The 23,216-nt window shown below is 38.2% G+C and overlaps 1 protein-coding gene and 1 pseudogene across 2 annotated transcripts in view; one reads left to right on the top strand and one right to left on the bottom strand.

Annotated features, from left to right (window-relative positions):
* The window catches only part of LOC308610703 (centrosomal protein of 78 kDa-like), a 30,400-nt pseudogene that overhangs the window by 439 nt on the left and 6,745 nt on the right, over nucleotides 1–23,216 (top strand). The window contains exons 2-10 of the transcript in view: nucleotides 720–829; nucleotides 3,058–3,232; nucleotides 5,225–5,338; nucleotides 7,335–7,369; nucleotides 10,327–10,405; nucleotides 10,510–10,865; nucleotides 12,861–13,105; nucleotides 14,296–14,345; nucleotides 15,756–15,886. The product of the transcript in view is annotated as a centrosomal protein of 78 kDa-like (transcript). The remainder of the gene's footprint in view (nucleotides 1–719; nucleotides 830–3,057; nucleotides 3,233–5,224; nucleotides 5,339–7,334; nucleotides 7,370–10,326; nucleotides 10,406–10,509; nucleotides 10,866–12,860; nucleotides 13,106–14,295; nucleotides 14,346–15,755; nucleotides 15,887–23,216) is intronic.
* LOC308610705 (transcription initiation factor TFIID subunit 7-like) lies at nucleotides 8,146–10,232 on the bottom strand. The gene has a single exon (XM_081259745.1). It carries the CDS (start codon nucleotides 10,059–10,061, stop codon nucleotides 9,012–9,014), a length of 1,050 nt encoding a protein of 349 aa, XP_081115871.1. The 5' UTR covers nucleotides 10,062–10,232; the 3' UTR covers nucleotides 8,146–9,011.

The following is a 23,216-nucleotide window of genomic DNA, read 5'->3' as shown; positions in this document are numbered from 1 at the left end:
ATTCTCTTTCAATTGTTAGAACATCTATCTGCAATCATAATTATGATGCACTGTGGTATGTGTTAAAATAGTAAATACATGTAACGTCCCGTAGGAGCAGCAAACTCTGGTGTTGGTGAGGGTGTGTCATGGAAGTAATCACAAAGCAGGTGACTGTTGGTTGGGGTCCTGAAACATTAGTGTGCCTTCCCTGTGTCCAGTAGTGGTCTGGAGGGGTCAGGAAGCCTGCCTTTGAATTTGAGGGAACAGAGGGTTTGTGGTCCTCTCTCTTCTATTGCTCTAGTACACTGCATAGCAGCAGTATACTGGGTTTACAGTTGACGTTTAAATCGCTGATTGATCATTAAGATTGGGATGTATCTTTGGAAATGAAAATAGGAAGAATCGTATGCTTTTTTTTTTTCTTTTTTTTCCTATATCTGAAAAGGTATGTAGTACTTTGCTGAGTGGTTGGGAATAAAGTTTGCAGTATTCAGTGTATTCAGTTTTAGTATCTAAATAGAATTAAACTGTTGCTGTAAAGTGGAATAGCACTTTGTTACTGACAAGTTTTAGAATGCATCTGTTCGTCAATTACCTGTTTGGGAAGATTGTAGTTAATGATTTTGAGAATGTGGCTATAAACCTCCAACTGACTCAAGAAAAGCAAATAAGTCAAGATTGACAAATGTATAGGCTCTTCATCTTTTGTGTGTGTGGGTTTTTTTTTTTCCTTTTAGTTATTTGTCAAGGTATAAAGAATTCTATCACACTTAAGACAAGTTAAGTAAACGTCACGGGGTGTATTCTGACATGGCATGGAGCAGATCACATGGCCTAGATCTTAAAGGTGATTTTATGTTTAAACTTTCATGAAAACATATGTGATTGAAACACATTAATATATTGATACAGAGGGCAGTTAATTTTTGTCTTTTTTTGTGTGTGTGTGTGGTACTGTTGTGGCCTCTCCCGTTGCGGAGCACAGGCTCTGGACGCGCAGGCTCAGTGGCCATAGCTCACGGACCTAGCCGCTCCGTGGCATGTGGGATCTTCCCGGACCGGGGCACGAACCCATGTCCCCTGCATTGGCAGGCGGACTCTCAACCACTGCGCCACCAGGGAAGCCCTAATTTTTGCCTTTTGATACATGTGAGCGCAGCTTTCATTTTGCTGAAAGAATATGACCAGTTTTCAGTTTGGGATTCTACCATTTAGGAAAGATAGTCCACTTAATTTTAGAAATAAGAGATTTAATATATAATACCTAATAATACTTTTATGTATTTTTTTACTGAAAACATTTATTGTAATACTGTGAAGAAACTATGCCATTCTAGTCTTCAAGACTTAAATGAATCAAGTGTTTATTAGCTGTTGTAGTTTTTAAACTAATAAAAGTCAGTACATCAGCAATTTGTAAATACAGTTTTTGAAATAATGCCTTAACAACTTTACAGTGGTTATAATGACTGTATTTAGGCCTAAAGTTAGTTAATAATTTGACATGAAGGCTTTTTAATAGTTTGATGGTGCAGATCAGGGATAGGTAAACTCTGGCTGGTGGGCCAGATCCAGCCCGTCGCCTGGCTTTGTAAAGGAAGTTTTTCTGGAACATAGTCGCACCCATTGTTTACGTGGTAGTTATGGCTCCTTTCACCCTACACCAGTGGGGCCGAGTAGTTGCAACAGAAACTGTATAGCCCACAAATCTGGAAATGTTTAAATTTAGATTTTAAAAATTGAAAACTTCTTTGAGCCTATACAGGGCAAGTCCATTGACCCCTGAGGTAGAAAACAGGAACTTGGGTGCGGAAGCCAAATGGCCTAGGTTCAAATTCCCTTTCTCCCATTTCATAGCTAGTGACCATGGGCAAATCACTTAACCTCTATGCCTCATTATGAGGTTTAAATGCACTTATTTGTATAAATAGTGCCTGGCACATACTAAGCTCTGTGTAAGTGATTGCTGTTGTTTCTGCTTGGAGCTTTAATAAGTTATTGTTAATAGAAAAATGACACTAATGATTTTCCTTATAGAGTAACAAAGGCACTTTGAGTCTTTTACATTTTCAGGAATGTAATAAGACTTTTTTCATTGACAGTCAGTGTTCCCTGTTACCAAAATTTACTTTATGAATATAAAGAATTGAATATCTTCAAGACAGTACTTTTGCTTAAATGTCAAACCATTATTTTCCCAAGGCACATCAAACTGGCTCTGCATAGTCCAGGGCTCTAAAGCTTGTGTGCACACCCTAGGTAGCATGTGAGATACATTTTGTAAATATAGTTTTTTAAATAATGCTTGAGACTTCCCTGGCGGTCCAGCAGTTAACACTATGTGCTCCCAATGTAGGGGGCTTGGGTTCGATCCCTGCTCAAGGAACTAGATCCCACGTGCCTGCCATAACTAAGAGCCCACATGCCACAACTAAAAGATCCGGCATGCTGCAACTAAAGACCCGGCACAGCCAAACAAACAAACAAGCAAATAAATAAATAAATCTTTATAAAAAAATAAGTAAAATAAAATAATGCCTTAGGAGTTAGGAAAAGAAAATATTAGAACATTTTTACCTTTGTATTATTTTTAAAAATCTGTGTAGTTTATCATGTACATAAATTCTATGTATGGAACTTTGTGTATATAATTTGTTAATAAATAAGATGCATATTAAAAAGTTTTCTTATGATTTGCCCAGTCAGGTGTTTGGAGGCCATTGGAGGACAGGATGATGAAATATAGGGCCTCAGCAAAGATAGAATTTAGAACCAATTCCCTGACTTAGAAGATAAGGAAAATAATTCATAGACTGTAATTGAGTTGTCCAACTTTACATAAGTGTTCAGAAACAGGAAATGCAGTGGCTAGAATCTAATCACTGACCGAGCAGAATCTGGGTCACTCACTGGACTCGTAAACCAGAAGTGACTGTTGAATTTCTCAGGTTGATGCTCCTGGCATATATGCTTGATCTGTGTGTGTGTGTAAATCTCTGACATAAGAAGCCATACTCAGGCACACCCTGTTTCCTTATTCAAGCATCTTAATTTCATCCCATTAAATCTTTGAAGTATCAGACTACCAGAAGGCATGAAGAAACCTGGGCTGAGAGTCTTCATTCCAGGAGACGTGATCTTGACTGCATGGCTGGTTTGAGGCGCATCACTCTGAACTGCAACACGCTCATTGGTGACCTGGGTGCAAGTGCTTTGGCAGAATCTCTTAGTGAGGATTTATGGCTTAGAGGGAAATTCTAAAATTGAAAATATTGAATTTTTAATATGCTTAGCTTTTGGCATGATACTATTGTGATAGGATGTTTTAAAGCCTCATTTTACTGATAGCTTTTATTTTGCTTTTCAACTTTCTCTAAGAGTTGCATATATCCTTTACAGAAAATACAGAGTTACAAGAGAACCTATAATTTTAATACCCAGATATAATCACTGTTCATTTTGGCGTATATACTTTCAGTCTTTTTTTCTTCTACAAATATATATGTACACTTAGGGATTACAAAAATAGAATTGTAGTATACTTGCTATTTCACATTCCTGCTTTTTTCACTTAAAGATGTATCATGTAGTATTGCGTCGTATTGATGTCCCATAGTTTAATCAATTCTTTGCAATTCTATTTAGACAGTTTGCTTTTCCCTGTCAGAAACAATGTGAATACGTTGTATATACATCTCTGTGTCCATCGGGATTACTTCTGTAGAATAAGGTACTACAAGTGGAATGACTAAGTGTGACCTATTTTTAAGACATTTGATACACATGGCCAAATTACCACCCAGAAAGGCTATGCCAATTTGTAGTCCACCCCAACAGTAGATGGGAAGCCTGCCTCTCACAAACACTGGCCTGTAGCACTTGTAAAAAAATGTGAAACTACAAAAATGAGTACCTCTCCATTTTCTATGCAAGTGGGATTACTCCAAATTTTATAACTTTTTTCAATTAATTTAGTATGAGCATTTTAGCAAGTCAGTAAATTTGCATCTCCTACATCATTTTTTGTGATTGTTCAGTATTCCATTATACGAATATGCCACAGTGCACATAGCTTATCCATTCTTGTATATAAGCTTTGTCCAGTTTTTCAGTTACAAATAGTACTCTGATATATATCCTTACCTATATCTCTGACTATTTCTTTTGGTTAAATTCTTAGAAAGAGAGTTGTTGGATCCAAAGGGTATAGACATTATTTAAAGGCTTTTCTTACAGAATCTTGGCTTCATCTGATAGGACAATAACCACATTTTGTTTTATTTTGTATTCATTTGATTGACTGGTGAGGTTTACTGGCTGTTTGTATTAATTTGGCTATTTGGTTAATTATACCCTGTGTCCATTCTTCTGTAGTGAGAGTTTGTAAGGGTTGTATCATATCCTGTCAGATCCGTATGTCTGACTTGCTATTTCTATGTGTCATGGGGGTGTTGAAAGACTCCAGTTATTTTAATGTGATGGTCCACACAACACTTAAACAAAAGACTCATCATAGTTTCCTTTCATGTAATATTTTTTAATACCTGTGCTTTAGTGATGATCCCTTTGGTTTAAATGAGTAGGTTGTTCAGCCCCAGAACTACTAGAATTCATGATCAGTTTTTCTGGGTTTTGTCTGACCTTTTACTGCGAGGGTTCTTGACCATCCTACTTTCATGATAGGTTTTTAGTATGTATTCTCTATTCACACATTGTTGAAAGTTTTTATTATTTGTATCCTCTTAGATTTGTCTTTTTTTCCTGTAAAACTAACAGTTATTACATTTCTTCTATTTTGTTTTCCCCTTTGAACTAGTTTCAAGTGTGATTTGGAGCTGAAGATCATGATCAAAAGAATGCAGTGCATTTCTGAGCTCCACCAGGTTTTGCTTGTGAGGTTTACATGCCCCTGCCGCCCTTGCTAATTATGAACTGAGATTCATTTTGTGATGCTTTTTGCTCATAGGTTATATACAGTTATTCTTCAGTTCTGTAATTGTAAAATACGTTGTATGATTTATTGGTACTAAAGCCAGGGTTATCACTGCACATCCAAGAAGAGGTTTTTAAATTGGATTATGCATTATGTGTGTGCATATATGTTTCTGTTTTTTTCCTTACCCAAAATTACAAACCTGCCATGACTTGTCTTGTGCAGGACTCTTCCACACGTGAGAAAATGAGAGTTGTCTATATGTTAAATCTGTAGAGTTAGCAAGTGACGTTTGTCTTTCATCGAAAGCACTTGACCTGCAGCAGTGCGGCCTCACCAGTGAAGGAGCAAAGGCTTTACTAAAGGCCCCTGAAACCAACAGAACTCTGCTCGTTCTGGATATAAGAAAAAATCTGCTTGTTGGTATGTGGTCACTTTTTTTAAATTGATGAACACATAGCAAAACAAAAAGAATTTGTTCAGGTATTGACAGTTTTTTAAAACTTAATGTGTTTAACTTTCCTCATCATATACAGTTGGCCCGTGAACAACGTGGGGTTAGGGGTGTCGACCCCTACACAGTTCAAGATCTGGGTATAAGTTTATAGTCAGTGGTTCCACATCTGTGGATTCAACCAACCTTGGATCATGTAGGACGATAGTACATATGTATTGAAAACTATGCGTGTGTCAGTGGACCCGCGAGGTTCAAACCCATGTTGTTCAAGCTTCAACTGTACTTTTCTAGTGTTGCACTTCCCTTATGTTTTTAGCAGCTACTGTACTAACTAAAGTGAATTATACTTGTCAAGTTTTCTTATCTCTACTCTGAATAGAGGTGAACCTAGATACTAAGCCTGCTTCCACCAAGAGCATTCTTTCTTTCCTGTGCAGCCTCTGAATTCTTGCCAGGAGTACTTTATTCATTTGTCAGATTCACAAGTAATTTTGTAATCATCTTCTGTGTGCCAGATACGGGTTTAGGGACTAGGGATAAAGCAGTGAACCAGACAGACAAAAGTCTTGCCCTCATGGAACTTACATTCTAGTGAAGGACATCAGATAGAAATGAGTAAACAGATAAGTCATATAATTTTAGAGAGTAGGAAGTGCAAAACTATCTTAATGTAAGGAGAGTGAGGGAGAGCAGGTAGGACTCCATTGGATAGGTTTGTTAGGGGACAGCTTCACTGGAGAAGTGGCATTTGAACGGAGACCTGAATGAAGAGAGGAGCAAGCCATGGAAGATGTGGAGTAAGCACATTCCAGGACAAGGAGGCAATGACTATGTAGGCATGTAGGTGGGTGGAGTATTTAAGGAAAAGCAAGGAGGCCAATCTGGGCAGAGTACCGAGTGAAGAAGAGTGTGGTATGACATGAGGTCAAGGAGCTAGCCAGGGGTCTGCTCTTGTAAAGTCTTGAAGGCCAGAGTAAAGATGTGGATTATTCTAAATGAGTAGAGGGGTTTGAACTGGAAAAAGGCATGATCCAAATCGTATCTGAATAAGGTGACCTGGTATAGAGAAGGGACTTGGGAGGATAAAGAAGAGGAACAGGGGGCTTCCCTGGTGCCGCAGTGGTTGAGAATCCACCTGCCGATGCAGGGGACGCGGGTTCGTGCCCCGGTCCAGGAAGATCCCACATGCCGCGGAGGGACTGGGCCCATGAGCCATGGCCGCTGAGCCTGCGCGTCCGGAGCCTGTGCTCCGCAACGAGAGAGGCCACAACAGTGAGAGGCCCGTGTACAGCAAAAAAAAAAAAAAAAAAAAAAAAAAAAAGAGGAACAGGGAGACCAGTTAGGAGACTATCACAGTGCTCCAAATAAGAGATGTTTATGGCCTAGGTTAGGTTGGAAGTTTACAGCAAATGAAAAGTGGTTGAATTCAGGTTGTGTTTTGAGGGTGTAGCTCTCAAGACCTGCAGATAGATGTGAGGTATGAAGGAAATAGTAACAAGGAGACAAGTCGTTGATGATTATGTGTGCAACTGGGTAGTATCACTTAGAAGAAGGGAGCTGATGGGAGGAGCAGCTTTTGAGGGAATATCAGGACTTGGTTTGTTATCTTGGATGCCCTGGTTTGATATCTTAGATGCTCTTTAGGTATCTAAGCGTCTGGACGGTGCTCAGACTGTACTTTGTATCCAAAGGTATCCAAAGCCACTTCAGATGCAAAATGTTTCAAGTTGACCTTTGCTGCTGCCAAAATAGTAGCCACTGTGGGCAGTCTGCAAGATGGCATCTTAGGTTTCTGAGGAAGAAATTAGAATACACAAAGGGGGAAATAAGTGTATAATTATATAATGTAGATTTCATATTTAAATGTCTGGGAAAAGCAATAATTAGTTGGCTTTTGGTTTTAAATGGAAATAGCCACTCATTGGAAAATAATTACTCTAATTTCAATTCATTTTACTTTAGATCATTCTGTGATGAAAACAGTTACCAAACAAGTTCTCCAGATAGGAGTGCCAAGTCAGAGGTATATAGCATGTTTCAGTTCTCTTGGAAGAATTTCTCTTTAATGGCTTGGTTTTCTTTCTTTCTTAAAAGAAAATTATCAAGGTACTTTCTGCCATCTTAAAACTAAGATTTTAGTCAAATCAAATGGCTTTTCTGTTTTTGAAAATGTTGTGTGATGCTTTAATTTAGGTTCCCAGATATGCAGATTGAAAACCTTTTAACTTTTTATTTTCTGTAACATATTATCGTTAGTCACAAATAGTCTTTTTTTTTTTGGTGATAAGAATGAATAGCAGGAGCAGCATTTGTGAAACCAAATCTAATATGAAACTGACTCTTTCTTGTGAGTAAATTTGAATATTGAAACAGCAAAACAATAAGGTTTAATAAAAAGCAAAATAAATTTTTTATGTTTATGATCTGCCAATTTCCCAGAAAGGGTTTTGTGGTGACTTTAGTTATATACCAGATACATTAAAATCACCAGTGGACAACACATCTTTTATTCAGGTGCCCTCTGAAAGTTTTAAAAATTTGTTGACTTCATATCAATGAACGGTCCACTTTAAAATGGTTAAAATTATAAATTTTCTGTTTTGTGTCGTTTACCACAATTTTTAAAAAATGTGTTGTTTGAAGATTTTTGGGTTTTATAAAGGTATTAGCATAAAAATGAAAAATTTAAAAGACCACCTCTAATCCCATTATCCTATCAAGCAATATTTACATTTTAATTTTCTCTTCCTGCTGTCTATAAACATAATTCCACATAGCTTCAATATAATTTGCCATTCTTATCTTTTCATACTAAATTTAAATTCTGTGATTCATAGTTATACTTTTTAACATTGCATTCACATGGTTTCATTGAGTAGGTCAATTTTTTAAATTGGTGAAAAATTGGAAATAACCTCAAATAAACTATTGTAAACATCTTCATAAATACAGCTTTTTTTTTTTTCTACTTCAAGTTGTATGTTTTTGATTCTCTATTAATCAACTTGCTTGGACAATAGTGTATTAAATAAGTTGTTAAGAGTGTTTATGAAGTCAAAAAAAAGCTTATGATCGTCTGCCAATTGTTATTTCAAGAGTGATATTTTATTTTTTTTAAGGTGAAAATTACTTGCTTTTATTTATTGTTAAAACAACTTTATGAAATGATTTGCAATGCAAAATGTGGAAAACTGCTTTGAATAACTGGGAAAATAGCTACAGCATGGGAAAACGTATGTAAACAAACTTCACTGCCACCAAACTAGAATCTACTAATTTATCTCAGATGGCATTACAGAGTAGCAATGGCAGCTTCTGGTAAACGGAGAAACAGCAGCAAAGTCCTGCAGTGAAGCTGTGATTAATTACCAAACTGAACTGTTCACTCCACTAATCCTACAACTTCCCTACATTTATCTGTCTATACATTCCTACTTACTACAGGACAAACACCCACCGAAGTGGTTCCAAAAAACAAATGAGATAGAAATTCACAATTATAAAACAAATCCAATAGAAGGCAGTGGAGGAAACTGGGAACTACTGCAAAGTTTTACTGTCTAGTCCAGGTGATGAAAACAAAGTTTTTCTTTCAAGGCTGACCACTGTCAGGAATGAAATTAAGTATCAAAACTCTCCTCACTTCTCTAGGAGTGATTCTAGCTCTTCTTGCAAAGAGCTGAGCTGCTCCTTTTCTCGGTCTTCCTTTTGTTTCAGTTCATCCAGCACAGCCTGAAATCTGTTCTTGAGAGCCAGGTTCTCCACTTTCATGATGAGATCCTCCTGTCGCTTTGCCCTGTCCTGGGTCTCTTGGAGCTTGCCTTTCATGTTATCAATCTGTTTCTGAATTCCCATAACCAGCTGATTAGTTCCCTCGTTTTCTTGGTGGTGTTCATCTGACTCATTTAGCTTGTGCTGTAGCTGCCTTTCCAGATCTTCCTCAGTGTCAATGATGTTTATATCTTCTTCATCTTGATGCTGTGTCTCATCTTCATCTTCACTGCTGCTGCTGAGGTCATTGAATATCTCCCGAAGCTCATCATGTTCTAATGAGTCATGGCCCTGCCTGTGGCCAGACATTCCTGGGGAAGAGATATCAAGGCCTTGACTTTCTGCTTCTTTTGTTTCATCTTCAGCAATTATTTCCCAACGGGTACTGACAGCTTCAGCATCTGTGCTCAGCAACCGCTTTACTTCTTTTTCCACATCTGGAGACTCAATATATTTCTTCTTTGCTGTCTTACGGAACCTTCTCTTTCTGACATTTTTTAGAGGCAGAGTAATTCCATGGTTCCATATAAACTTTTTCTCTTTGTCCTTATCCTTTTTCTTGCTTGCTTTGGGATCAGCAGTGGCAACTGGTTCCTCAACAGGAGGATAGAGATCACCATCAGCTGTACAGACAAGCATCTGAGAGATATCAGCTGTCTTGTAAAAGGTTTTTTTATCAATGGTTTTCAAACTTTCCATAACACATGGCAGATCTACCAATTTTGACGCCAATGGGACCTGGTCCACTCTGACAATTCCATGACGCCCATCAGGGTGTAACTCAATTGTCAGTCTGTCCTTCAGGTTGACATGACCAGACTGTATCGCCCGCCTCACAGTAGAGGCATACTCCGGAGGTAGGCGTAAGATAAACTGGCTCTCTACTTCGTGAGGAGCATCATCTTTGCTCTTACTCATCTTTACTTCTTTGTGACTCAGTTTTTCTCTAATAACCACTTGTTGCACTAAAAAATTTCAGCTATTTCAACAGAAAGGCCAGTTCTTTATAAATTGACGTCTTTAATTACAAAGAGTTCTAGGTAGAAGAGCAACTAAGCGTCTATTCGGAATTAAGTTCCAAGTCTTTCTAAATATGCTGTGACAATACCAGTCGTTAATGACGCATTGCCTTACTCAGGTCCATTTAAATCTGTTAGCTGCAATGCCAAGTTCCAACCTCTAGATAGAGGTTGTCCTGCCGCTGCAGGACAACGCAGGGAAAGCAAATGGCGGCTCCTACGGAATGATTTTCGGCACAGAAAGTAAGGCTCAGCAGATACTCCCAATCCACAAACTCTCCCGGAACAAAGATACGCAAAAAGCGGGGCGTAGTGAGCTCTCTTCGCCTCGGGTACTTACAATCCAGTGACGGTTATAAGTCCAGTTTCTCCGGACAGGCGCGAGCGGGAAACGAAGCCACTCAGAGAAAGGCGGCCGGGAGCCGAGAGTCTCCTTCCGAATTCCTTTGTTCTTCCCGGCACTTGGCAAAGCGATCCGCTGATTATCGGTGAAACGGCTGAGGACGGGCAACGCGAAATCTCGCCAAGAACCGCAGCTCCGAACGCCAGATTCTGCAACTCCGCAGCTCAGGCGGCCTCCGTCCGTTACAGCAGACCTAGCCGAGAAAAAACAGCTGCGTCACCACGCGAGACCGGCAGCTGCTGTGAGTCGCAACACGCCTCGGGCGGAAGTGCGAGCTGCCCCAGCGCGCGCAGGCACAACGTGCGATTAAGCTATCCGGCGTCTTGTTGTCTCGCGAGAACTTAGCCTTAAAGGGATGAAGACTTTCGCCAAGAGCTGTTGGTTTAAAAGTATTTAGAGGGAACGGTTCTAAGAAGGACATGGATTCTCCCGCGCGCCTCCGCTACCCCCTCCGCTAAAGAGAGTGATATTTTAATAATCAAATAGTACATTCAAAGAAGTTAAGATTTGTGATATCACACTAATTAGATATTATTATTAAAAATTTATATCCTATGTAAAGCATTCTTAAAATAGCTACATTGACTTTTGCTATGATATTAGAAATGGAAGGATATATAAATAAAACATGTATATGTACAACATATTTGGAATTCTGTAGAATTAGTACAGAATAATAGGGCATCATGGAATGAGAACAGTTAAACATTTTTTTTTAGTTAGCATGATTAAACAAAGTGGAAATGTAACTGCAGTATACAAGCTCATTGAGCTCTTTTAAGAGTAATTTTATTTCTTGGGCTTTTTTTTTTGTATTTGCCTCAGTTATTTGGAGACATAGAGGTAAGCCAAATCAGTATCTGGGTATATACCTAGATCCAGGGGAGTATAGGGGTGAAATAATGGTGTGAATTGTGTCCCATTTATATTGTACTTATGTATGCCTAATAAAAGATGGGAACTTTTATTAGAAATTTTTTAATCTCCTAACAAGAAAAGTGTAATTTTAAAAAATTTTAATACATATATATATATATATATATATTTGTGTGTGTGTGTGCGTGTGTGGTACGCGGGCCTCTCACTTTTGTGGCCTCTCCCGTTGCGGAGCACAGGCTCAGCGGCCATGGCTCACGGGCCCAGTCGCTCCGCAGCATGTGGGATCTTCCCGGACCGGGGCACGAACCCGTGTCCCCTGCATCGGCAGGTGGACTCTCAACCACTGCGCCACCAGGGAAGCCCTCCTATATATTTTTAAGAGGCATGTAAATCACAGAGGATCGTGTGGTGATTATCAATAAGCTACACTCTATGAAATATTTGTCCTATATTACCGAATACACTCCATTTTACCCTGCATCCTAATGCTGCTAAAATATAGTAGAAAGCAGCAGCATAGCACAGGGAGATCAGCTTGGTGCTTTGCGATGACCTAGAGGGGTGGGATAGGGAGGGTGGGCGGGAGGCTCAAGAGGGTGGGATATGGGGACATGTGTATGCATATGGCTGATTCGCTTTGTTGTGTAACAGAAACTAACACAGAATTGTGAAGCAATTATACTCCAATCAAGATCTATTAAAATAAATAAATAAAATAACATAAAATATAGTAGCTTTGAAGGATAAATATAACCATTTTAACCTATGATGTTTGTTTTCAGTAAATTCAAATTAAATATTTAAATGTGAATTTTAATATATGGCTTGTTCTAAGTAAAATATTAACACGTAGGTCTAGTTTTTGCAACCAAATGTTTCCTATAAAGATACTTGCCTCTTTACTACTGAAATATAGGGTAAGTCTCCACATTTCACTCTTTCATCCAGTGGGTTTCATTTGTTTTTTTGTGCGTTTTCTATATGAAATCAAAGGAGCAGTGAAGGTTGACAGGCTTATAGGAGGGTAAAATTGACTCACCTACCCCCCAGCAACTTGCAGCCTTATAACTTGTATTGTTTTTACATAGAAAAATTCATCTTAAATTTAACTTTTGGTCTACTTCTGAAGATTCTGTTTGGCAGAAGTCATGGGTGTATCTGTGTTTCTGTGTCCTTGAGATTCAGAAATGCCAAAGGTGTCCTAAGATTCAGGAAACTTGAGTGTTTCTGCATGATACATAAAATGTATCATACTTTGGGATTTTTTTTAAACTTTTATTTTTGCATTTCTGCACATCTCAATACTTTTGTTTTAGTTAAAATAACTTGTTACTGTAGAGAACTTATGTTTTTTAAAAATGCTGGCTTATGGAAAACCTTTGTACAAAACCGATCCTCTTTTTAATGGGCTTGGCATCGTTGTCAAGTGCCTTTTTGATTCCTTTCGACGTGTGCACGTGTGACATTTGCTCTGTAGACCTTTGGTGCATCTTGATTCCTTCTTTTCATGCTTTGTCAAACGTAGTCTTGGCCGCAAAGAAGCCTGTAAGTAATGGAAGGAAATACTCTGCTGGTAAAGAATGTTACCCTCCTGAAGCGCTACCACCTGGAGTGTCTGGTTTCCGGCCATTGTGTCCTGCAGAAAGTGCAAAAAGCAACAGGTAACCTGTTTGCATTCCCTGTCTTTTTCAGTCATTTAGAGTTCTTTATTTTGGAACTTGTATTATGTGGGTGGTCTCTGGTATTTTGTGTAGAGGAAAAAAGGTAACTCACACATGGCTTCTGCCTAATGAGCCCTCTAAGGAAGAAAAATTAAAAGTAATTGGGAGTTTCAAGTTGTTTCTCAGGTGTCACAACAGAGGTAACTCCGTGGGAGTCTTGAGGAGACTAAAATGATCACCAATTGTGCATGTGAGAGAAGTTTGATTAAAGGCAGGTGTAGTTGAGCGAAGCCCTACAGCACAGAAGTAGGAATTTGGATACGTATGAATGGGAAAAAAGACATTTTAGGCATGGGAAATAGTTTAATGCAGAATGGATGAAAAATGTGCATTAGACCTATTCTAAATCAACTGGCTTATTAACTCAGTAAATCAGATTTAGTGAGTCAAACTAGCATTAGCTGATTTCTTATCCAGGGGATAGCTGTTCATAGTAATTTTTGTCACAGAACAGTAAATAAAATGGTTGAATTATAGCTTTAGGCTTGCTAAGTGAAATAGATGGCTCTAGATGATCTTCAGGTGACTTACTTGGTAGTAATCAGGAAATTGGGGATTAACAATTGCTTAAGAAAACAAAGAGAATTGATTTTAAATAGTACTTGAAGTAGTTCCTGTGTAAAATATCTGTTCAGTTGCTCATGTTAAATGGATGTTTCTAATCCCCACTGGACAACCGACTACTTTTTTGCAAATGGTAATGTGAATTGCTGTTGCATAAACTATAGTGTTGAATCCCCAGTGTTTGCACTTGAGTTTCACAGCTCTGTGGTTTCCTGTCTTCTTCCTGAGACACTTAATCGCAGGTCCATCCTCCTCACACAGGGGGGTAAATTAGAGAACGATTAATATCACCATTTAAAGAAGAGAGACTGAAATCTCAACCATCCTGAACATAGGAGCTGAAGGGGCCTCTCAGCAGTTCAGAGAGTGATTACCAAGCCAGTAGGCTGAATTCTGTTCTGTTTTCTCTGTAGCAGAGCCCTCCAGGTCCTTGTTTTGAGCTTATTTATTTTTATACACAATTCTGTATGGATACTGTTCATACTACTAAATAGTTGTATTAACTGGGTTTAACTGGTGATGTATTTACATGAAGATCTAACTTCGTTTTGTTGCTATCTTTTTAGGGGCTTTCTATTCATCAAAGCTCGTGATGTATGTAATCAGTTGGTGGTGTGTAGCTATCATATTTATGATATATAGGGCTTGAATTGGGAAAGGTGGATGGTCATTCTTCTTGCTTTTTAAACTGACAGAGCCTTACATGAAGCATTTCCCTCTCTGAAATAAATCCATGTAAAACATGTTTGGTCGCTCTCCCAATGCAACTGTGTAGTTGTGTGGATTTAGTGCACACCTGGCAGCCTTGTGGTGATGTCTGTAAACAAGGAAGCCTGTTTTCCAGTCCGCAAATCAGCTGTTACCCAGTGAAACGAACTTGACTGCCATTTCTGACCCCTCACATGGAGCTGTCATACTCAAGAATGTTCACGTTTTCAAGAAACGTTGTTTGCGGGCTATATGTACAAATTCCTGATCTGAAAGCCAATATAAAGCAACATCTCCCAAACCTCTGCTCTCTCACCAAGACCACACACATTCCCTCGCTTATGGCCTCGTGGCAAGCTAATACTGTCAGTATCAGACTCTCCTTCCCAGTGGTCTTGGGAGACTGCATAGTTGCTCTGTGAAAGGCACCACTGCTGAGGTTGAGAGAAGAGCATCTTGGGTGTCAGTCCTGGCCTTGCATTCCCAGAGAGAGGGGTGTGCACCTCGTTCTCCTGTTAGGGTTTTCCTATGCTGCAGGGTTTGCTGCTTGTTGTCAAAATGATGTCCTAGTGACTTGTCTTCTGCGTGGTTTATAATCCCAGCACAGTTCTTTATGATCTGTAGACTTTTATGGGGTTGTGGCCAGGTCAGTTTTTAAATGTTTGGAAATGTCCTATTGAACAACATTGCAGTGGCAGTGAAGCTTGCTGGGAGAATTGTTGCCCTAGTTTTGGCTTAAGGGTGGTGAGAAGATGAAATTTTTGATGGGTCAGTTTTAGTTGTGTATGTGTATGTGATTTATTTTTTTAAATTCTAATGTCTATTATTCACAGCTTAGATATGTTGACTTCCTGATTATTCATCAGTCCCTTTACTGATGTATTTTCCTCTGAAAAACTACATTTTCTTCCAGACTGTTTTTGTCTGATGGTGAAGAATAAATTTTTCATTTGCAGTATAAAGTTGATCTGAGAAAAAATGTTTACCTTGGATCTTCACTTGGCTTCTGTGAAAGAAACGTAATAAAATAATATGGGCAATTCCTATTACTAATCCTAACCACGTACAACAGAGGTCTGTACAGTAACATAGCAAAAATAAGTTCCTGTACTTTTACTTAGTCATTGCCTGTTTTACACTAAAGAGCAGTGAGAGACATTTATAAATAATGATACCTCAGATCACTTTTGTTAAATGTCCTCTAATATTTGGATATTTGGTATCTGGCTTGTGTTGTCTTTTATACAATCTTGTCTTCTTTCTTTGCACTTTAGTGTAACAACTCTGTGGTTTCCTATCTTCTTCTTGTGACACTCAGGTCCATCAGAATTTCCTGTGACTGTGACAGTAGAGAGTCCTTCCTCCTCAGAAATCGAAGAGGTCGATGATTCCTCAGAACGTGTTCAGGAGGAGCCAGAGAAAATCCGTTTGAAACAAGAAGCATTGCAGGTACAAAGTTATCACTTTAAAGCTCTAGAGAAGATTATTTTTCAAACGGAAGGCTGATTGCAACACAGCACAGCTTGTGTGAGGGTTCTGTTTTCTCCTCCCATCTGCGTTGTATCCCCTTGAATGGTTCCTTAAGCTTAGACCAAGGTGAATGGTGGACATTTGAACTCTAAGAAACTAAAATCAAAACATGTCGTTAGTAATATATTTTTCTTTGCTTAGAAGCTTAGTATTTTAGATTTAGGGAGAAGCTTAGTGATCATAAGATAAGGAAATTGAGTTCTGAATGAATACAGTCAGCTGATTCAGTGCTCTTGTTTTACAGATGAGAAAATAGACAGTTCTAGTTGAACTCTCTTTTTATAAGAGGAAAATATGGCCTCATTTTAAATAAAAGTAAAGTTGAAAAAAGTTTTGATGTTGATATTCTCCTTTCCTAAAATCAAAAATATCAAGAAGCTACATTCTATTGCCAAATAAACCTGACCTCTAATGTCATTCCATACTTTTGTTTGTATGGACAGAAAAGAAAAATTGATTTTTATAAGAAATTTTTGCACCTCAAAATTAATATATTTATTTTATTTCAACTTTAATGCAGAGCTGAACATTTCTAGTAAATAAAGGAACACCATTTGGGGGGGACCTTGTCTTTGTGCTACAAAGTCCATGTTTAATTTTTTAAAATTATTTAATATGATTTTCTCTTCGTATGAAACATGACACTTGACAGGTTTCAGAACTAATTATCCCATTATTGTAGGACTACGGGAACTACTCTTTGATTTTCAAAAGAGAAAGTTAGATTTTTATTTTTTAATTAAAATTAATGATAATATAGAGAAATTTTAAGAAAATAACTTAGAAAATTATGAAATGTTAGAGTAGGAGAAATCTATAGTTCATGTAGAGTTACTCCCTTTCGTTTTATAAATGCGCACCTACAATTTGTAGAACGTAAGTGGTTTATTAGTAAATGGCAGAGTATGACTAGACCCTAGAGCATCTAACCCGCATTCCTTGTTATTTTAGATGTGGTGTATTCATTTCCTTCACGAATAGACCATGAGATTGTATTTGTAAAAGCAGTAATAGACAGTGGGGAAGTCCAAGAAGTTTAAACACTGGGACCACAGAATAGCAGATTCAGAATGCACTGAGAACCCTTTTAGCTCTTCTCTGTTTTGACAAGACACTACAATGATGGTATCAAAGTGTTTAAGTATATATGCACACAACTATCAAGAGATTTCAACATAGTTTTGAAAGAAGACAGGTGGAAGAGTGTGAAACTGAAGCAGTAGAACAGAGGAAAAGCATCACCTAGAATATGCACAGGGACCACGTGCAACTGAGGAGGATTCTGACCCCACCTGAAAAAGTAGCCCCATGCTCAGGTGCGCATGTAGGAGAGAGGGTGGAGTTAGTTAAAAGTGTGACCAATAGGGGAGCTCATTGAAGGGATGTGTTTGGAGGAGTGGACTCCCTGCCCCGCCCTAACCCTCCTGAAATGAGATGATTTCATTTTGAAGACAGTGAAACTGGCGAGAACTGGGGCAGCTACTGTGAGTTTTTACACCCTAGAAAACTGTTTTTGGGGGAGATCCTGTTACAGTTACTCCCCGCTTCTTCCTGCATAAGAAGCCAATCAATCGTTGACTTCAGGGAGCTTTCTGTGCTCATTCTTAAATAGAAAATAACTGTCATTTGCCTGTTAGTTGAGTAAAGCTTACAACATGAGAGAGGGGGAAAGAGTGCAAACATATCCTAGTAGGACCAGGGACAATTTAGGGCACAGAATAATTTAAGAAAAAACCCTAATTAGCATCCTGAGAGAGGTTTAAAAAGAGCTAGCAACTATAAAATAAGACTAGGGTATTAATGAAAAGGAGAATGGTCAGAAAGCAAGAGAGGTCTCCTGGAAATGAAAATATGGTTGCTGAAATAAATTCAGTAGGAATTTAAAAAATTTCTCAGTATATAAAAAAGAAAGACACAATGGAAAATGTGATAGAAATATGTTAGAGAGGCTGCATCTGGGAGATCCCACATGTTACTATTAGAAAGTCCAGACCCAGAAAAAAAATGGAGGGAAGCTGTCAAAGGGCAACAAAATTCCCCACAGCTGAAAGTAGACATCAGGCCTCAGATTGAAAATAGTTATGCAAGATGAGTAAGAATAGACTCATACCTAGGCACCCTTCATTGTGAAACTTTCAAATACTGAAAAAATAAATTAAAATAGAATAAAATACTGAGAGGATACATCCATTCCAGAGAGAAAAATACTGGTCACCTAAAAAAAAAGGTTACAATCTGACTTTATCATACTTGTCATGAGCACCATGGATCCTGGAAGGCATTAGAAAGATACCTCCAAAGTTTTTCAGGCACATAATTTTCACCCTAGGGGTTTGTATCCAGCCAAACTATCAGTCATAAGTGGAGGCTGAAGAAGATATTTTGTACCCAAAGAAATTTGAAAAATTGACCTCCTATGCTACACCTTAAGCTATTTATAGACATAATCCAGCAAAATGAGGCAATAAACCAAGAAGGAAGGTAATAGGGGATTCAGTGCAGATTGCAGCTAGTCTAGAGTGGAGAGGCTTCTATTGATTGTGTGATTGAGAGCTTAGAAACACCTTGAGGCATATCGTACTTACTAGGTGTTAGGCACTGTTGGAAGGGAGGATGGAGAGGAAGAGGAGAAGGAACTTGAACTCCAGAGGAGAAAAGGCTATACGGACATAAAGCTGAAGCACACTGAACTATGGTTGATTTTTAACCTACTATTGGTGAGGAAGGGAAGAATCCACTTCAACTTGACACTATAGATGTCCCCCTTTTCAGTGACACACAGGGGTAATGACCACCTATATAATTTGTTGTCCAAACCGGAACTTGTCCAAACTCCTTACACTTCAATAGTGTAAGGAGGCATTCTAATGCTGTAACATCAGGACAACAGGTATAAACTGGAACAGCCCAAGGCGGCTTGGGGTATGTGGTCACCCTGCACAAGGGCAGTGACACTGGCACAGTATGGAACGAGGTATAGTCTATACACAGAGACACAGTACATCTGCAGTGGGCAATATTAATTTCATTGTAATAATGGCAATACTGTCTTGGTTTGCAGCTTTTATTGCCAACTTGCATGTAATCACAAATAACTAAAGTAAACTATACTTAGTATGTATTAGTATTAACTTGGTATGTACTGAAATGTATTGTGTACTAGTATGTACTTAGCATATATTAGGCTCTAAGTGTTTTTGCATATATTAACTCATTTAATCCTCTGAATAGCCTTATGAGGTTGGTGCTAATATCATTCCCACTTTTGAGAGCAGGAAGCTAAGTCAGGGAAGGAACTTGCCCAGGCTGTACCTAATTTAAGGTTGGATCGAGGCTTTGAGTTTAGGCTCTCTGCCTGTTCTCTTAAACCTTACTCCGTACTGACTCTCAAGTAACAGAAGACTTAACTGCACATAGAACAGAATATAAATTTCAACTTTGACAACGTAACAGCTGGGTTTGGAAGGTAGACAGGAGGTAGAAAAAAGGGAAGATGGTAAGAATGTCCTCATTTTACAAAGCGTGACGTTGAGAGAGCTTCTAGTTGATCAACAATGTAGGTTTTTAAGTATATGACTACAAGTCAAAGAGATCATGAGCAGTGGAATAACTCATGATGACATAACTTTACTGAGCAGTGTGGACATAGGAAAGAGTGTAGAGGAACTAAACCCTTACTTATTAGTAAGTTAGAAAGTGAACTGATAACGCCTCCAATTTAGTGAGAAAATAGTCATGTAAGAGTATTACTTGGACATGGAGAAGAATTCAAAATAACAATAGTTGGACCTCCCTGATGGCGCAGTGGTTAAGAAACTGCCTGCCAAGGCAGGGGACACGGGTTCGAGCCCTGGTCCGGGAAGATCCCACATGCCACGGAGCAGCGAAGCCCGTGCACCAGAACTACGGAGCCTGTGCTCTAGAGCCCGTGAGCCACAACTACTGAGCCCACGTGCCACAACTACTGAAGCCTGCGCGCCTAGATCCTGTGCTTTATAACAAGAGAAGCCACCGCAATGAAGAGTAGCCCCCGCTCGCCGCAACTAGAGAAAACCTGCACGCAGCAACGAAGACCCAATACAGCCAAAAGTAAATAATAATAATAAAATAATAAAAAATAACAATATTTGATGTAAACCTCATAAAAAAGGAAATCCATACAGCCAGTAAACACAGAAAAGTGTACGACTTCATGAAGTAATAAGTGAAAAGTGAGTCAAAACCAAGGAAACTACATGTCAATCAGATTGACAAATACATAAATAAAAAGTCTGGTAGTATCAGGTATTGTAGACCTGAAGTACTATGGGAATCTTCTACCCTGTTTATACTGGAGTATAAATCGACACAACTACTTTGGAAAGCATTTAGCACTCTCCATCAACTGGAGGTATATAAATAGCCTGTGAGCCAGCAGCCCTCACCCCCGCCCTGTGTAAATGCACCAGAATAACGGGTACAGCAGGATTCCTGTCCATGATTTGCATTAGCACAAACTGAAAACAAACCAAATGTCCATTAAGAGTCAAAAATTAAATAAATGATGTGTATTTGTACAGTGGGAAAACTATCCAGCAATAAAATTGAATGAACTAGAGCTACAGGCAGCAATGTGGATGAATTTTTTAAACCAATGTTGAGAGAAAGAAATAAGATAGAAAAGACTTCATATACTATGATCCTGTACATAAAGTTAGATGTTGACACAACTAAACTCTTTTGTTAGGGATGCATGCAGGTTAAAGGAAATGACTGTCAAGAAATGAGGTTGGTGTTTAACCGGGAAGAGGGAAGGAGCTTGTGATGAGAAAAGGATATGGGGGGTTTTTGCGATGCTGACAGATTCGAGTAGTGCTTATGTAAGTATTCTCTTTTTATTTGTCACATTGACAGTTTTGTTCTGTGCACTTCTCAGTACCCATATCGTATTTTACAATTAAAAACTGCGTAAAGAATCGGTCGCTTCTTGAGTGCTGGATGTGGGAGTGGGATGAGACCGTTTCATTTGAAGCCCTTCACTACTGTTTGCATTCGCATGTTCATTCATTCAGCATTAATTGCACATATTCTATGTACCAAGCACTCTTCTAATTTTATATGTGTTTTAACTCATGTAATTCTCACAAGAGCTCTGTAATATGGGAGCTTATGTCCATTTTATAGATGAGGAAGTTGAGGCCTAGAGTTATACAACTTGTCCAAGGTTATGTAGCTAATGGGTAGTGCCAGGCCCATTTGCCTCAGAGAATCTGAATATTTACAATATAATCTAAAAGAGAAATTTAATTACTAATTATAAGCAAAAAAATTGCACATTAAAGAAGATGACAAGTTTTCATCTATCCAGTTAGAGAAAAACACACAGTCTGTCTTTCACACACGTACATCTTATATGTACGTGTGTGGCAGGGATTTTCCTTATTAAGCAATTATTTATTGACCGTCTACGTTGTGCTAGGCACAGGTGCTGGGGATAAACACTTAATAAAATACACCCCCTATCTTCAAATAACTTGCACTCTAAGTGAGGAAGTAAGCCAACAGTTACAGTAGAGGTTATATACCAAGTGATACATCGCTGATGGCAGTGTAAAATCTCAGAAATCTTTTGGAAAGAAGTCTGGAGATAGGTACCTCAGAGCCTTAAAAATGTTAATTTGCTTTGATCTCAAACTCATTTTTATGGATTTATTGTAAGAATGTTATTCTCAATATGGAAAAAAGCCTTCATGCATAAAAACGGTTATTTTGTCTGATAATACTGAAAAGTTGGAAAGAATTTAAATCTGTAAAATGGTTAAGCAGTAAACCCACTCAGTGGAATATTTTGTAGCCCACACAAAAAAATCAAGGTTATGAATCCCCTGATTATATGAGAAATGATTGATTACAATGTTAAATGGAGAAAAGTTGAACATAAAATTTGATATCCAATATGATGGGAGCTTTGCCCCAGAAAAATCACCCTAGCTGGTGTACAGAAGGGTGGAATGGAGAGCAGATGGAAGGAAGGAAAATTATTCCAAAGCCTTATCATTAGTCTTACTTAAGTAATAGAATATCAAGCAATTTTACTTTCTAACTTTTTTGGTTCCATATTTCCATGTAAGGGACATGAATTCTGAATATTTTGTAGGAGGAGGGTACACTTTTTCACAAAAATTGAACACTGTGTTCTAATTCCCTCCATTAGAGGGAGAAACTGTTGCATGTAATTGCACTTTGATGTGCTATTTAGAACCAGTCAGGAATTTTAGTCTACTTTCCTCTGACCGTGCTGAGGGTTTTTTGTTTTTTTGTTTATTTGTTTAGAATTTCTTTGAAATCAGTTTTAGAAGATTGACTAAACCATTATATTAAAAGTAGAGGAATTTTGCAATTTTTTCCCCTTTTTCCCCATTGAAAACTTGACTGGCTTTAGTAATGAAACATTAAAGAATTTGAAGTTCTTAGACTGTCAATTTTTTAAACATGTTCTGAATATAAAAATATATGTTCATTGAGCAAATGTTTGAAAACAATGAATAACTTCTTGAAGGAAATAAAAGCCACCTCTGCATGTACACACACCTAATCTGTTCTTTTGTCTTAAAAAAGTATCAGAAATATTTTGCCATGTCACTAACTACTCTTCTACATCAGAGAATTTGATTAAGCTTATGCATCATCTCCCAGGAAAAACGCACAGATATATTTTGAATGTAGCACTCCTGAAGCCCATTCATGAACTCTGGTTGAGACCTCTTGTCATTCTTAGTGGCTTCATAGAGCATTCCTTCAGACGATGAGCTCTTTTTATTTAAACCAGTCCCAATTCGGAGGCTCTTAGCTTTCTTCTAGGGTTTGGTTATCAACAATCTTATGACATCATGTTGGTAGATAAATCTTTGCCCACATCTTTGATTTCCTTAGGGTAAACTCCTGATGTAGGATTGTTGTTAGGTACCAAAAGCTACTCTCCAGAAAGTGATACCAGCTCCTCTCCCAATGATGGCAGGTAATAGAGTTCCTCATTCTTTAAGTGATTGTTCAAAGCAGTTAACATGTATAAATATACCTTACTGTTTTCATAAGTATAGGTATTATGATTGTTTATCACTGCGTAAGAAACCACCCCAAAACAGTGGCCTAAAACAATGACAATCATTTATTTTGTTCACGAACCTGGAGGTTGAGTAGAATATTAATTCTTTTACTACACTCTTACTGACTGAAAACAATACCTATTTGACTAGCTCAGAGTTCTGTA

This window comes from Mesoplodon bidens (genome assembly GCF_964165515.1).
Source record: "Mesoplodon bidens genome assembly, contig: HAP1_SCAFFOLD_205, whole genome shotgun sequence".
Classification (NCBI taxonomy): Eukaryota; Metazoa; Chordata; class Mammalia; order Artiodactyla; family Ziphiidae; genus Mesoplodon; species Mesoplodon bidens.
Note: the sequence above shows the minus strand (reverse complement) of the source record. Positions and strands in the feature narration are given on the sequence as shown.

Coding starts and splice junctions, on each gene's coding strand:
- LOC308610705 (XM_081259745.1), bottom strand. CDS start 10,061: ATGAGTAAGAGCAAAGATGATGCTCCTCACGAAGTAGAGAGCCAGTTT.